Raw genomic sequence first — 16694 nt, forward strand, 5'->3', positions numbered from 1 at the left:
GTCGTAAAGCATGCGCCATACCTTACAACTACTGCAGTCCCCGCGCAGTGTGCGTCTTGGCATGTGGTGAGGAAGAGTTTCCATTGGCAAATCATCTGGACAGATTGAAGCATGAAGTGTAGGTAGTCGAGTGTAGTCAATTCTAAGCCCATTTCCACCCCGCCTTGCCTCTCTTACGCCTTTCATCCCGGTATGCATCGTGGGGCTTCATGGACGGCGGCCTCGCCGAGCACTTTCACCCCCCCCCCCCCCCCCCCCCATGCAGGTAGTGAGTGCATGGGCACTGAAACTTCGTCATGCATTTTCGTACCTGCCTACTTGATATCGAACGCGACCGGCTCGAGATTGATACTCAAGAACATATATCGACCGAAGTACCGGACATCTTCGTCTGCGTTGCGCCAAGACAACCTGGTAATCAATCGGAGCTTCCGTTAGCCGAGCTCACGTCAAAAAAGTCTGATTCATTGGCGATTCTCAGCCTCACGACGGAACAAGCAGGTTAGTAGTGACATGAACGATCCCCATGTCGAATTTGGTACCGATGTGCTGGATGGCTTTTAGTATGCTTGAGGCGATAAAGGTCTGGACCAGGTAAGGTTGATTGAGGTGGGCCTTCACCATTCATCAGCCACATCAGCTCGCTTTGAGATGGCGCCATCCATGAGTATGGGTAAATTGTCTCATCGACTCGGATCCGAGAGTTTTGTGGCGACGATGAGGTCGGAATCACGGATGCAGCGGCATTGTGCAGAGTCCTGAACGTCTGGTTCTCATCGTGGCACCGGGCAGCTGGCTGGTGGAAATTGAAATCGTTCGGCATCGCCGCCTCACGAGAGAGACCCAAACGTAACTAATGACATTGAAATGCGGAATCTGCAGCCCGTCCACTGAGACATGGAATGGCCGATCAATTCTGGTGTCTTTTACAGCACCTCGTTTTGGTCGTCGACAACATTGTATTTTTTCGGCCGGCACTTGACCTGTGCGTATGGCAGAAAACTGCAGTCTCTTGACCAAGAATGGTGATTTCACATGAGACCACTATCTATCAAATGGCTGTCTCAAAATTTCCGAGACATTGGCCAACACATAGAACTTCGCCAAGTCTTGTTGTACCGGGTGCTGGACTTGCCGAGTGCGCTGCAGCTTGATCATTGACATGACTTCTTGTGCAATAACTTGAGCCAGCTTTTTGTCATCATCATTGATGTAAATTGTAAAGTTGAACAGCATGCCACTGCCCCAAAGACTGGGAAATGATCCGCGTAACCGAGTCAAGGCCAAGAACAGAGCCAAGACTTCGATCGAGTGCATTACCAAACCGGAAGATGTCCGCGCGCTTAGTACACATGGCCAACAAGGCACGTGGTAAAAATAGATCCCAATCCATGATTCATGTTATGAATCCATCTGGAAATTCAAGGCACGAACTGGGGCCCCGATCGCGCAGTGTCCCCAGAAACCCATATACTCGACAGTGACACTCCACGGTGTAACTGTGCACAACTCGGTCCATGATAACGACCATAAGCTCACAGACCATCTAGTGGCCTGGAGAAAGAATCGGTCAAGTCTCCGGTTGACAAGCGACACTCAGTATGGCCGAGATGCTGTGTCACTTGGACCTGCCTCGGACCTGCAGAAACCGGCGTTGAGAGGCCCGGGAAGGAACATTGCTGTAAACCGGATGGGCTGACTTTAGCCTTCACCGCTGGATTGGCAATTTCGTCTGATCTTCTTCGCTGTCAAACAGTATATGCAGCTTCGATCTGCCGTGGGGTGGGGGGTACACGGGTAGATGGTGGTCTGGGTGCGGATTCATGTGGGTGTAACGTTTATCCATTTGGGAGTGGAGCGATGAAACACACATTGGTTTCAATGTGGAGGAGAGGGTGCGAGAAAGGATTGAGGGGGTTCGCTTCCATTGCTCCTGTCATTTGATCGGATGCAGGTGGGTAAGGATCGAGAGGGAAGGAACAAGGGGTGTGGGAGAACGTTCACCTGCTGCAGGTGGTGCCTTGTTTAGACATAGCACCCAATACAGGCGGTAACGAAGAGAAGCATGAATTATGTACTCGGGAGGCTATTAGGGTTCCGAGTTGCTGGGTGGATCAACATTATCAGAGCCGATAAAAGATTATATTCATTATAAACAGATGACATAAATGTACTGCAACGAAATATGCAAAGATGCAGGGACTCGCTGAACAAGTCACATGGCAAATTATCAAACAAGAATTTGTTGAAGGAATGGGGGTTTGTAACAGAATCGAACGTCCAAGATGAGCGAATATGTCACAATTTACAGAGGAATAGGAGAAGAAAGTGTAAAAGTGACGGGAGAGCCAGACAGCTTGACCCAGACCGTGGCAGGGTCACTGCCCAGCTGCTCCACAGTAAAGCCCTGGGTGTTGCTGGGAGCCGTGGGGAAAGTGACGGGAATGGCCTCACTGCAAGTGTTGCCCTTGGCGGAAACAGTGACCGCGGTGATCTTGCCGTTGGCGGTAGTGTAGCTCATCGAGTAGCCGCAGGCATCACGGTTGTAGCGAGCCAGGAATGAAGCGGACATGTCAGCGTGCTTCAGAGACACGAGGGGCCACTCGACTAGACGGATGAACTCCTGGATCTGAGTCTCAACCCAAGCCTGGAAGATGGAGAACTTGGAGCTGACACCGTTGATGGTGATGGGGTCCACATCAACGTTACGCAGGTTGGCCTGGTGGAACATGTAAGGATCATGGTGAAGACCGAAGAGGTGGCGCATGGTATCGGCCTTCTCGACGGCAAGAAGGTCCGCAAAGGTGCCACTGCCAGAGGAAGTGTCAATCCACTCCTGGACGGTACATTGAGGAAGATCACAGTTGTAGTAGATACGGGTAGCCCAACGAGGGTTGACCTGCATGCCGGCGAAACCGTTATCGGCGACGGTGGTGAAAAGGGGCCACATGGAATTTTCCGGGTTCATGAGAACGGGACGGGTGTTGTCACCGACACAATTGGTAATGCCGTTCTCCCACCAGGCCCGCAAGGCGTCACCGTTGTGCAGGCCGGTAATGGCCGGAGGAATGATTCCATTGTCCGTGTAGTGCGCAGCTTTGTCGAAGCCATTCTGCTTGAGCCAAGCCTGGTTGAAGCTGATCTCGCGAGTGACATCCGAGAAGGTGGCATTGTTCTGCTCCTCGTGGGTGAAGGTATGGGAGAGAGAGGCGATACTATTCAAGTTCTCCGGCACACTCCACCACTGCAGAAGGGGGTCAAGACGAGTGCAGGCAGTGGTCCACTGGTAAGAGGTGGTCTTCTTGGGCCACAGATCAGTGCCGGTTCCCAGAGGCTTCTGGTACTCCAAGGGAGTGTCAGGAGGGCTGTCGTATTCAATACCACCGCCGTTGCAAGCAGTGTAGCCGGCATCGGTGTTGGAGGAGTTCTCAATGTTGCCGTTGCCGTTGTGGCCAGTCTCGGGGAAGTAGATACTGCCGGGGTTCAAACGAGCGTTGACAGTCTTAGACCAGTCCCGGATGCCACTCAGATCTTCAGCACGGATGCGGAAGTTACTGCCGGCTGGGTAGTACATCTCAGTCTCCAGGAACATGTCGTCAATCTGAGTGTTCAAGTTGACTCGGCGGTATCCAGCGTACACCCCCGGGTGATCCAGGTAATCCAAGCATGCTGCAGATAGTTGGATGTGGGACTCCAGTCGGTAGCAAAGCTGATGAAGAAGGCCATCTGCTCACGACCATCGAAATTATTGATGACCGCGGCAGTAGAATCGGTCGAAACGACCGAGTTGGCAGCGAAGGCGGCAATTTGTTTGGTGGAGGTAGTGTTGCTGATCGTGGCCGGGTAGTGCCACAAGCCCTCGGTGCTCACGCCGGCACCTGTGCGCAGGCCTGCAGTGGGGAAGTCACTGGTGTCGGTGAACGAAATGTCCTGTTCAACACCAGGGTTGCAGCATCCGCCGGCAATAGCACTGGCACCATACAGGGGACCGGGGAAGACGTCGAACTGAACCATACGGACACCATACGCCAGCTGGTAAGCGTATAGTTGATTCCACTGATCCATGGTCAAGGCACTTTGCCAGCCATCTGCACCGTAGTCATAGCTGACCTCGGAAGCAATGACAATGCCGCCAAAGTTACCGGTGTTGCTAGAGTTCAGCGCCGGCAGCTGAGTTCCCGTCTGGGGCACGACCAGGGTTGTGTAGGGAATGCCGTAGCCGTTGAGACCAGAGGCGGCATTCGTGGCCGAGGTGCTGTCTCGGGCGATAACCAGGATGTTGTTGGCCACAGTGACATGGCTCAGGGCTGTGGCCGCTGCTGAAGCCGAAGCCGAAGCCGAAGCCGACGGCGCGGCAATAGAAGACATCACCGAAGTGCTCATGGTCGTGAGACTACTAGCTGGAGCCGACAAAGTTGATTTCCACGAGAAAGTACTCGAAGTACTGGACGTGACGGAAGGCACCACAGTGGTTCCAGTGGAATGAAGGGAGACAGTAGGGGCAGGGACCGTCGTCTTTGCAGTCGATGTCTGTTTAGCAGGGGGAGGAGGAGCACCACCAGCAGGACCACCTGGTGCAGGAGGACCAGGAGCTGGAGCTGGATTCGAGTGATGAAGGAAAGGAGAATCCCAAGAAATGACCTGGGGCTTTTTAGGAGGCAAAGCTCCCGGACGTGAGTCGCAAGTTATAACGCCGGCGAAGCACGCCGCTGGAACGGCCCACGCAGGAACAACAACCATGTCAATTGCAGCCGACGGCGCAGAGTTCGATGTAGGAACGAGAGAAATGAGTGATCAGATCACAGACGTGCATCCACGAAAATAGAAAGGAAAAAAAAAAAATCAAAACCAGAAAATCACCTAATCCTATCAGAAGAAGAGCTCAAAACGAGCGGCAAGAGCGAGTGAAGGGAGGATGCAAACGAATGAAAGCAGACCATGTCTGTACTTCCGTGGCTTAGTTCGACCCATCGAGAGGTTTAAGTACCGACGAAGTGTCAGCTCTGCCACGCTTATCCCTTTCGATCGATCTCAACGCGACGTCCAGACCCAGAATTACGAATCCTTGACTCTCCACTGCAGAAAGTGCTCCGACCCTCGCGCGCTCGGCAATTCTTTCTGAAGTGTCCATGTGCGTGGCGTGGAGTGGAGCAATTGATCTGAATTCCAAGAGGTCAGATATTGACTATTGACCTTTCCGACGAAACAGCGACATTGAGTTGAGCCCCGCAGAGCCTCTTCTCTGGTTTTCGTCCGCCCTGGGAACGAACTTAATGAGTCAACGAGATCGGAGACTTAATCCATGACATACATATTTCTCGTTTTTGTTTCGAACACGAAGTGATGAATCACCAAGATACTGTACCATGGCGTTTATAGGAGAGACACGGGCATCCGTGCCCTGCAGGCCTGCAGGATGAAGGTCTCGAGACTCGAAGTCTATGCGCACCTCTCAGACTAATTGCGCTGGTCTTGTCTCTCCGGCACCGTCTGCATGCGCCCTCAAGTCACCCTAACCTGTGAGTCTATCGTTCTGCCTTTCCTCACATGGTTCTTGGGCATTGATTGCCGAGGCCATCTTTGGATTGTATGCCACGACCCAAACATGCGTCCATGGGGGCGCAAACAATGAAAGACTATACTTAAACATACAACCTCAAACCCCGAGGGACCCAATCATTCCAAGGCAACTCATCTCTGGAAGCGAGGTCAGAGCCCCAAAAAGAGGATGCAGAGGCTGGCGAGCCAAGACTGAGAGCTTTTCAACTGAGACATGCCTGCGGCCGTGGAGTACGCATGTGCTCGATTGCGCCAAATCCTCCGAGACGGCTCGCCCAGTTGGGCTCGGAGATATCTGCAAAGCCCTGAACCGTGGTGTATACTGTATCGATCTCAACTTCTCAAGATCAGGAATTCCACTTCGACTCCACCTCGGTACACATCTGGGATCCGCCAACGAACGACCCATCCGAAATATCTCAGGCCCGCCCTGTAGGAGTCAGTCTCCCTGGGATGAAACTGAATCTGCTCATATCATTCCACCTCTCGAGCCATCTCAAGTCCATACGTCCATTCATATGTCGCCAGGAATTGACTAATGTCTGTGCACGTCACAGATAGCGAACCTTTGGCTTCAAGCGTTCGCTTCCCAGCCTGCGCCAAGCCTCCGATAGACAGGGCCGAATTTGGACAGATCATCTTTCCGAGTTACGCTCGTACTTAATGTGGAATAACTTGACGGAAGCTCCCATGGACCTGAGAGCGGTGGCCAAAGGACTCCAAAAGTGGGATAAGGTCAACATTGTAGGCGGTGTGAGGGGAGAGCGATCTGGCACGGTATCGATCGATTCTCCACTAGTCCACGCCTCCGCGGAGGCGGGCGTATGTAATATGTATGAAGCTGTAATCTACTGATGTATTTTACATCTGCTCCACCCCCATGTAACAAAATTTACACCAAATTGCAATACCCACAAAGTTACCGTAAGTGGACAGCAAAAGGATGTTTGCCGGCCTTCTGAGGAAGACCTTTCCTATTTCGGGACCAAAGTATGCTGCTCGATTTAATTCGTTTTTTTCTCTTTTCTCTGCTTCTTTCGGCTATTCCCAAGGTTTTTTTTTCCCATCACAACGCCATCTCTTCTCAAGGACCAACACCTCCACCTCTAAAAGACAAATCGGCATTGGAGACCACAGCCTCCAAGCCTCAGTGAAGAAATGTACTAGGCCGAGGAAGATTTTCGGGAACCAAATTCATGTTAGCGCCTGAGATATATCAGCACTCGAGCGTGTGGCGGAGGAGAGATGCACTCTCTCGGGGTCTGGAACCGCATACAGCACTGAGTCTACTCACTCACTGAGGTGTAGAGGTTTACGGCCCGATGTTCGTTCACCAGAATGATCTGCGAGGTTTGGTGAGAACCGACGATTGTACGACCACCAATGGCCCGAGAAGGCGTGGACGACCGGGGATCCATTGCAAACTTGCAACACACATGGCATCAGGGCCTTTGGTCGTGGCAGCTCCACGTCCGACTCCACTGCATGTCTCACCTTTTCTTTTTCTTCATTTTCTTATTATTCTAAATCTCATTTTTGTTTCTTTCCTCTTCGGATCTTCAACTTTCATATCAGAACTGTAACCGTAGTGCATGCTTTTAGCGTTAGCGTTTCCCCTTTAGCGGCAGGCTATTTTTGCTCATCAAGTTTGAAGGTTCTGTTGGCCTTGCCATTCACGATCCACTTTCTCATGTCACAGACCGAATGGCTCTGAACCCTAGTGCCCCCCCTCCCCAAAGTACTCTATCACGAAAAAGCTAGCCCCAAGTCCAGCTGTGCTGGCGGTGTTCAAACTTCAGTGTTGGCTGAGTGGAGCCATACTTTACATTACTTTTGCGTGTCCATGTCGCCTTCGGTGACTTGGTGAGCTTCGTTTGACTTATTCTTTTTCGACTTTCAAAGTGTAAACACAGTAACACACCCTTTGCCATTGGACTCTGTGTCTGATTGCAGGTCATTTGATCCTGATCCAACATTGAAGCTATCTGCACTGGATCAGCGTGCTATGTGGCCAGCCGCTCGCGAGTGACAGATGAACCGTCAGTGATGCTGTGCGTCTGATCGGTTGTCACGCCTTCGTCCTCTTCAAACTGTACAGTCGAGTATCGCGCCGGGCCACGACTCGACTGCGAATCCTCAAATATGGCTCATCGCGAAATTTTACCGGTCTATCCGCTCTGGGGGAGGTACTTGATAGAGTATTGGTGGCAGCATGTAAGTTGTCCAGGTCTTGCGCGGGGACGTTGGTGCAGGAATTTGAATTGGAATCTTTGAGCGCGCAGTAGTGGAATTCCGAGGACTAATGAGCTCCAGGTCATGATTGCTGTGATTGTGGCGTGCGTCGCAGTCGGAGTCTCATACATCACTTGGTCGACCACGACGAAGATCATCAAATATTACAAGGTTAGTAGGCATCCATTCGGCGTCAACTCAGAGCAGCCACTGCTAAGATCAAATTGTCTGCTTCTTTCTCGATTGACTGACTGACTGGCCATGCTATCCAAAGTCACGACCGACACCAGACAAAGTTCCCACCGAGGTTGTACAGCGCCTGCAACAACTGGCGACTCGAGAGCTGAAATTGGCTCGCACCTCGGTCGCCGGGAAAAAACCAGCTAAATTCGGAGTATACCTGGGAAGCTTCAGCCATCCAGTGACGTTGGCAGAAGAGAAACTCTTGAATCAATGGGATGTGGTGATTGTTGATCCGTTTGAGAAGGGCGTCCGCGATGCCACTCGAAGTGCGAAGAGAAGTCAAGTACTTGGACGAATCGACATAGGCAAGATTCGCCTGCCCGGTCAACCGATTATGACTGTGGTTCAAAAATTTGAGGAAGCACTGGATCTTCATTTCAGGGACAGCGGTTTCTCGGGAATGGTCTTCGCCAACTGGGAAGACAACTTGACCCCAAACTTTTATGCGAAATTATTTGAGGCAGTCCGTGAACTCGGACTGAACGTTTATCTGGAGACGGAAGCTCCGAAGTTTCTGAAAAATCGTAAGGCCCTGCAAAATGAAAATGTTTCCGGTCTGGTGATCCGCAACGCCAGCATCATGCCTACTGGAGAGAAGCGTGATTATTTCCAATTGGAACAATTGCAGCCAACGATCAAGGCCTTCGTCTCGGAGGCCTGTATGAGAGATTTTGTGGTTCTCGCATGGGAAACCGTGGACAACGACGTTACCTTGTCCAATGCCATAGTGAGAAGATCTATTCTCTGGTGCGGTTTCTACAGTGCCATCTCATGGATTGGCAGTGAAGCATCTCTCTACCACTCCGAATTGAATGTTCCGACCACAGAACCTCTCCCGGCCTTTAGCTGGCTGAAGGAAGCGGACGTGATGAAAGTCCACGAGAAGTGGCGAGCCAATCGACAGATCACAGCGTCGCCCACTGGTGGTGATGGGTGGAATGCGCTTCGATCTCTCCTGCCGGCGATTGACAAGTTCCTTGCCTCTGCACAGGCTTTGAGCCCGCCTCCCAGAAGCCCATCTCTTCGACTTCGAGAACCCCCTGAGTGGGTAGCGCAGATCAAGTCTTCCGTGCATCCTCTCTCAGTATCCATGTCAGGACAGCCATACAAGAATATGGGCTGTTTCCCCCTCGGCTCAGACCCTACGCCATTGGCCTTTGCGGAAATTCTTCAATCTCAGCAAAGACTGAAAGGCTTGGAACTTCTCCATCCTGTCCCCGCAACCAAGGTTCAGAGCATCGGCCTTCTTATCCGTCACTTCCACGAGCATTTTACCCAGTCCTGTGAAGATGCGTCCCTTCTGGCTGCTATTCAGAATCTGTCCGAAATGGCAGCGAATGGCTCACTGAAAGTGAATCTCGCCCTGGATTCTGGTCTCAAGAAGACCTCTGACACTCGCTTCTGGGCAGTTTTCGAGCAGGATGACGACAAGTTTGAGATCTTTGTCTCTAAAAACGCTCATGGTCTCGCTGGAACTGTTCTTCACACCTTCCTTTCCGCCAAAGGCTTCTCTCGGCATGTCAGTTGCGAAACCGAGGTGGCTTTGGCAAAGTGGTCGGACGACTTGGCTCCATCTACTCAGCTTCCGCGTCGATTTGTGCAAGACATAGATGGTCTCAGCCCGGAAGAGAGACTTCTTCTTTTGCAACACCTATCACTCACCGATGCGCAAAGTGAAGTAACAAAGACAATTTGTGCCTATATCTACCAGCAGCTAGTGGATGCGCCATCTCTTGCACAGCTCAGAGAGCTCAATTCTGTCGGTTACCTCGAGGGCTCTGCAAGCGCTGAAGAGCTGATCGAAGATCGACTATCCTGGTACGAAGAGCAAGGCTGTGTGCGCCCCTCATTCTCCGCATCTCTAGAGCTTTTTCATCAGGTTGACGTCGTCTTCACCGAGGTGCACAAGCACCACCGCGAGGAAGAGCTCAGTGCCATCACCACCAGATTCTGTAACATGGTACAGGGCGGCAATTTCGATGCGTTTGTAGACATGCTGGCTCTCGCGCTGTTTTGTACCGCGAGGAAGAACGCCTTTGATGAGATCTATGCCGAAGTCACCGACCGAAATCCGTTGTTCAACCAGCATTCAGACCAAGCCGCCGCCTTTGCGGAGTCTTTCGCCCTGGGCTCCCGATGTGAAGCCTATTTTGGCGTCAACCCTAGTGTTTTCGGCAAGCTCTTGTCCGACCGTTTCCGGGCTTACTATTCGAAGAATCAACCACCCAGCTGGATCAATGGTGCTCCAGAGCTAGCGACTTCTTATGCCGGAGCTCAGATTGATGTGAATCCGGATGACAAGGTCAAAGCCATGCCATCGTACCAAAGATTCACCTTTCTCAGTGTATTTGCCATTCCGTCTCTGATCGATATCATTCTACTCACGCTCATCGGCCGCGGGTTGTATCTCTCGGCTTTCATGACACACGCTGAACAAGACAGTGCGACCATGGGTCTGATGATTTCCTTGCTCTTCTCTGGTGCGATTGGCACCATGATTGCATGTGGTGGACCGTACTATCTTATCTCGATGGCCTTTGCTGCAGCCAATATGTTTGTTTTGATCCGCTTGATTGCAGGCATTGCATTCACAGTGGCGGGCGGCTTGATTGGCTTCATCGCGATCTCGGGCGTTAGAGGCGCACGGGCAGGTATTGTCTTCTACCTCTACCTCGTCGGATTCACTTTGTACTTCTCCATCTTTGCCGCGCTGGCGAGTTTCAGCTACCCTGGCTCGTCCTTCCTTTCCGGTCGCAAGGCTATCATCTGTTGTGTTCCGATTCTCGTTTTATCCCCAATCATTACCTACTTCACCGGCAGTGATTCGGCAGTCTACCTGACCGTCATCTACGTCTTCAATGGTCTGCTACTTCTCGGTTTGCGCTCAACCACTTCTAAGTGGGTGACATGGTACCAGTCTATCAGACGCACAGATGATACCGAGGTTCGCAAATGGTATATCTCTGTCCACGGCAATAACAACGAGAAAGTCTTTGGTACTATGAGTGAACCCGCTGCCCTCAAACTAGCGCGAGACGCTCTTCTGAACGACATTATGGCTGAACGAAACCGTCGCATGTTCTCGAAGCCTACCACTGACAAGCTGGTAAAAGAGCTTGCACGGGATTGGGAATCAACCAACTTTTTGCTGGATTGGTACTGTCGCTATGCAGATGTCCCACGACCCATCCCTTTCAGCTCTGGGTGGAACATCCAGACTAAGGTGGCGCTGGATGTCCTTCGCAACTCGCAAAAAGGCCTTCGTCTCCACAACGCCTTCGTGCACTGGCGCCAATCTAGCAAGGAGATCGGATGCGGTATTCTTTACTTTGTCATCGCCCTGCTTGACAAGTGGATCGTAATGCTCAGCGGTGATCGCTTGCTCGGACTCAGTGCGCCTGTGAACGACGCAAACCGCATGGCTGTCGGGTTCGCGCTTGCTTACTACCTTGTTGGCGCCGTACTCATTGATGTGAAGGCTCAAGAGCTTCATTCTGCAATCGGCGGTGACAAGCCTACCGCCATCAAATCGGCAAAGGAAATTCGAGCTATACAAAAGAAGTCCATTGACTTCCGCCGGAAGGTGTACTGGAAAACTTTATACAGATACTTGTTGTGGCACGTGTGGAGCCTTGCGTTTTCCACGACGCTTGTCTGGGTATTCCAAGTCCAATGGGAAGCCATGGCCGTCTTCTTTGCATACGTTTTCGCATACAGTGGTCTTATCTGGTTCCAGTACACGAAGATCTTTACTGGACCTCACGCTCTCAAACCTCTTCTCGTGGGAATCCTCGTCGGCTTGCCTCTGGGAATTGCAGTCAAAGTAACCCAGCCTACATCGCTCTTTCCGCCGGTTCTTGGCCTTGGTGTAGCCACGTGGATCATCGCTATCCTCACCCTCATGAACGCCAAGATGGGCATGCCAAAGAAGGTTGACTCACCTGTCGACCTGGGCAAGACATTCCATGCCTTTACCACGCCTTGGGCCGACCCTGAATGGTCCCAGCAGGAACTCCAGAGCTACTTCGAGAATATATTACTCCTTCCTGCAGACTCTCGTTTCAAAGTCACTCCCAACGCTCACCCGGGTGTCGAGATCAAGAACGTCCTCCTGTCTCGTAAGAAGGAGTTACGCGTTGAGGAGGCTTTCCCTAACTCGAACGCAATCATCGATCAAGCTCTTGCCTCATGGGAGAACGGTGAGATCACTTTGGAGCTTGTGCCTCACGGATCTATGGGACCTGGCATTCGCGCTTTGAGCTGTAGCACCGGCGATCATCTTACGGTATCGATCAGCGTGCGTGGTCTTCACGATGAGCGACTCGATATAAGCGCAAACTGCCAGATCATCGCAGAGACCTTGATCCACTCTGTCGCAGAGATGATCATGGGTATCCCTCACGAGTACGCGGCTTTGGCGGAAGTCATCATCTCAGGTGGCGTCACTCATACACTCTCTCGTATGCTGCGGGAAGAGGCAAATGCTACTTCCGTCATGACATGGGCCAAGAAGGAGCTTCTCCGACAACTATGCCTTGGCTTTGAGCCAGATATTCACTGGGACAAACTGCCTGCGGAAGTCAGAAAGGCCCTTTTGAATCGCTGTGTTGGGAAGCCTTGCGCTTTGCAAGAGACTGAGCGACAATGGCTGCAGATGAGTCTTTGTCAGTTTGATACAGAATATCTCGACGTTCATGTCGCGAGATGTAACCTCGGTGCAGCAATGGCTGTCAGCATCCTTGAGTACTCACACAATGGAACTGGAGAGTCTGCCATTCCCGCGGAACCTGAGACTGCAGAATTCATCTCATATGTTCCTCGGAAGTTGTCGCTGCCTTTGACCATGCTTCGATCGCCTTTGAGCTATGTCTATCACAAGATCGCAATTTTCATCAAATTCGCAATGGCTGCGATAATTGCCGATCCCGAGTTTCAGAGGGAATTTGATCATGTCACAAAGACTCTGCCCACGGTTGTGCGTGTGCCGCTCACGTTCTTCTTCAACCTGATTTGGGTCTACGGCAAGATCACACAAGACATCGCTCTGTCGTTCTTCCTGTTCCACGGCCGGAAGAACGTCAAGCAATTATGGGACGAAACCAAGGGAATGACTATTCATCTCAAGAAGACCAGAGTCATCATCCGCGGTCTCGATGGAACATACACGGCCTTTAGACACCAAGAGACTGATGGCGGCTTCAAAGTGTATCAGTACGCAGGCGAACACAAGACGGAGCCAAAGGACAAGGAAGCAAGAACACTGAAATACGTCAGCAGCTATACCAGCGAAATGTTGCTCCTCATCAAGCAGGAGTTCAAGGATGGGAAGCTCGTCAATGAGTACCACTACGACTATGAAGCCCCTATCAAGAAGGGAATCAGGATTGGCAAGTCTACCAAGTCAAGAATGCCACTCGGTCGACGTTGCGTCCAAGGCGAGAACCATCTGCAGAGCATCCAGTACAACCGGAAGGGCCTCGTCGAGAAGGGCTCGTATATGAAAGATGGTAACTTGGTCCGTTTCCAATACCACTATCGAAAGAACCCACGTTTCGGAGATGAGCTTCTTCGAGCCGAGTTTTCACTCTCCCACATCACTTGCAACGTTGCCTGGTGCGCACCTCCTCGTCGCAACCGCAACAAGGAGCACCGTTGGATCCCGCACACAAAGGTCACGGAAGCCACTTTCGTGCAGCAGGCGAGCGGCGATGTGTATGAGAGTCGCTGGCTCTATGATCACAAATTCCACCCGACAATCTTCACCACCGTCAATGGAATGAAGGTCCAGACCCCACCCATGATTGAGCACGATTACCTGGGGGTGCTCGCCAAACCCGCTTATACCAGTTTCGCTAGCGATAACCCCTTCTTCTATGTGGATAGTCTCCGTTCCAATGCTCTGACCAGAGCTCTGGGATGGAACAAGAAGCGATTCGAGGTTTCGACGTCTCGTTCTCGTTCACTGCTGTGGAAGGCTTGGAAAGATCGAAATGACCTGGATGGTATCATTGTTCGCTGGATGGATGACCGAATTCTGCGGAAGGATGAAGTGCTTCGGCCGTACTGGCGAAGTCGTGACTGGGGAAATCTCCGAGCGGCGAGAAAATACATGGAGCTTCGTGCCGACGCAGTCATGGCAAGCGCGGATCTGGACAACAACATCTCGAGCTGGACACCACTTGCCGTCAAGATCAGTGACTTTTTCAACTTTGGCCCTGGAGGCGACGCAGTCGTTACCACTCGCTCTAAGGAAATCAGCTCGGATACCGAAGACACTCTTCATGTCATGGCTGCAGACAACGGCACTTGGCCCAACGAGGGTGGTGGTGTTTCTGCCTGTCGACGAGATATGATCAATTCTCTCCGTACGATCAAGTGGCACATGATTTGTGAATCTGCCAATGACTTTGGTGTCCCCAAGCATCAGACTGAGAAGAACGTTCAGTCGCTGAAGGTTGTTCCTCTTTGGGGACTGGACTTCATGACACCGACTCACGGCCTGTTCAGCAACAAATTGGACGCCGAAGTTGAGAACGTCACATCGGCCAGCGAATTCGATATCAAAATGAACTTCATTCCGATTCTGACCGCTCTGGTCAAGGGTGCTCGTGCCAATTATCTCTCAAAGGCCGATATCCAGCAAGCAACTCGTGCCTTGGTGAATCTCAACACATACTTCCAAGAGTCGCGTCACTGGTCGCAAGTCTGGAATAGCGAAGTGGTCAAGCAAAGCTGGCGAGACCTTTGGCTCACCCAGGAGATGCAGAATGCTACCCCGTCTTCCGAATGGTTAGATACTGAGCTTCCAACGCTTGGTACGCTTGACGTTGCTCTGGAGCTTTGGTACCGCTATCTGTTCATCTTTTCGATCCCTGTCCCAGACAAAATTCCAGGTGTCTTCCAGGCGTCTCATCACAGTGTCAGTGCATCATATGGTGTCGTCTGTAAGATCAAGCGCAAGTGTACCCTTCAGATTTGGGATCACGCCATCGCGTGGCGTGAGACCAATCTGTGTCTGTCTTCTGCTCTCTGCAAACTGTCGCCCTTCGTCCGAAATGCTCTGCTTGGTCTCATGCGTATTACTTCCGCTCTCACTCTCCATCATGCGGATATTATCCTGCCTTGTGCGGATTTCTTCAACCCAGGCTGGGAAGTTGAAATTGGTACCTGCCAGGGTACAATCGAGCATCGCAACACTTTCCGTCGCAAGGTCGATCCTGTTGTCAACGGTATCACTGATATGCAGAAATTCGCTCCTGTCAAGGAGATCAAGTCCGAGCGCCCAACTGTGACTATGCTGTCTCACGTCTGGTACGCCAAGGATATCAAGATCGCGCTTCTTGCTGCCGACATCATTATTAACCAGTGGAAGTTCGACGACTACCATCTCGACATTTACGGTGCCATTGACAAAGCCCCGACGTACTCGACCGAGTGTCAGGAAATCATCGCTTCCAAGGGTCTTCGAGGCCGTGTCACATTACGAGGCACGGCAGACCCCATGAAGGTGCTCGAGAATACATGGCTTTTCCTGAACTCTTCTCTTTCCGAAGGTCTTCCATTGGCGCTCGGTGAAGCAGCGTTGACCGGAGCCCCTGTTGTCTGCACGGATGTCGGTGCCTCGTTGCGAGTGCTCAGCGACCCCGATGACTTCTCCCGGTTCAGTGCCGTCGTCGCACCCAACGACGCTCACGCTCTGGCAAAGGCTCAAATCGGCCTTCTCGGTATGCTGGGCGAGTGGAGCAAGTACAGCGACGACACCGAGCCTGCCCCTGTTTTAACATCAGCACCCACCCGGGAAGAAGTTGAGGCGATCACTCGTCGCATGTACGCCAAGAGTGAGCAGCGACGGAAACTGGGAATGATGACCCGCAAGATCGTGCAGAAGTCATTCAGTGGTGATCGCTACCTTCGAGAGCACGAACAGATGCTCTGGATCGGCAAGGCCGCCAAGATGATGGCCAGCCGCGCTGCCGGCGACCCTCTTGAGCCGTCTGACATCACAGCGGCCGTGAACAACACCACCGTCGACGAACAAGTCATCACAGTGCCCCGAAGCGCCGTCCACTCCTGGCGCTCATCGGCAGCATCCAACCTGTCTGATGTATACAGCTCCGTCTCCAACTTCCCTCTGCGAGACATGCGCTCGCACTCGCGCGCTACATCCAACATGTCTGCCCTCAGTCTCAGCCAACTCTCCCTTTCGACCGAGACTGAGTCGTTCGCGCGTCTTCCCGTATTCGCACCCCGCCAGACTCTGCTCCCCAATCCCGATCCCAGCGGCCGCCAATCTCCGGGTCTTGTACCTCCGCAGAACTTCCGCGTCTCGTTCGGAGGTCAGCAGAGACCACAGTCTTATGCTCGGTCTATCTCGACAGCTGGCCGTGAGCAGGTGCGGGGATTGCATCGGGAAGATCTGATGCAGTACCGGAATTCGGACGTCAGTCTGGTCATGCGCGAAGAGTTCCTGCGATCTAATCCGACTTTGACCCGTTAGAGGTCAAAGCAAAAACCCCCTCCTGAACATACCTACCTCACCTTTTCTCATCTCTCCAACTTCCTAATCTCGAATGATTTTTGCTTTCTCACATTCATTGCCAAAGCGTTATATCCCAATCTTGTTTATTTGGAAAAAAGCATTTGTCTATTCGCCATGTGCA

The 16694-nt window shown here is 52.0% G+C and overlaps 3 protein-coding genes across 3 annotated transcripts; 1 reads left to right on the plus strand and 2 right to left on the minus strand.

Moving 5' to 3' along the window:
* Positions 1 to 1044: 1044 nt before the first annotated feature.
* Positions 1045 to 1317, minus strand: N7539_009207 (uncharacterized protein; the record flags this gene model as incomplete). The annotated part of the gene is made up of 1 exon (XM_056938802.1): positions 1045 to 1317. The coding sequence occupies one exon, from the start codon at positions 1315 to 1317 to the stop codon at positions 1045 to 1047; it is 273 nt and encodes a 90-aa protein (XP_056786179.1).
* A 988-nt stretch (positions 1318 to 2305) lies between these two features.
* On the minus strand, positions 2306 to 4740 carry agd3 (putative extracellular serine-rich protein; the record flags this gene model as incomplete). Its single annotated transcript, XM_056938803.1, has 2 exons — positions 2306 to 3669; positions 3735 to 4740. 2 exons carry the CDS (start codon positions 4738 to 4740, stop codon positions 2306 to 2308), a joined length of 2370 nt encoding a protein of 789 aa, XP_056786180.1.
* A 2961-nt stretch (positions 4741 to 7701) lies between these two features.
* On the plus strand, positions 7702 to 16531 carry gtb3 (glycosyltransferase family 4 protein; the record flags this gene model as incomplete). Its single annotated transcript, XM_056938804.1, has 3 exons — positions 7702 to 7773; positions 7873 to 7962; positions 8066 to 16531. The coding sequence occupies 3 exons, from the start codon at positions 7702 to 7704 to the stop codon at positions 16529 to 16531; spliced, it is 8628 nt and encodes a 2875-aa protein (XP_056786181.1).
* Positions 16532 to 16694: the final 163 nt, after the last annotated feature.

Source organism: Penicillium diatomitis (assembly GCF_028827545.1).
Source record: "Penicillium diatomitis strain IBT 30728 chromosome Unknown utg000015l_segment0_segment0, whole genome shotgun sequence".
Lineage (NCBI taxonomy): Eukaryota > Fungi > Ascomycota > Eurotiomycetes > Eurotiales > Aspergillaceae > Penicillium > Penicillium diatomitis.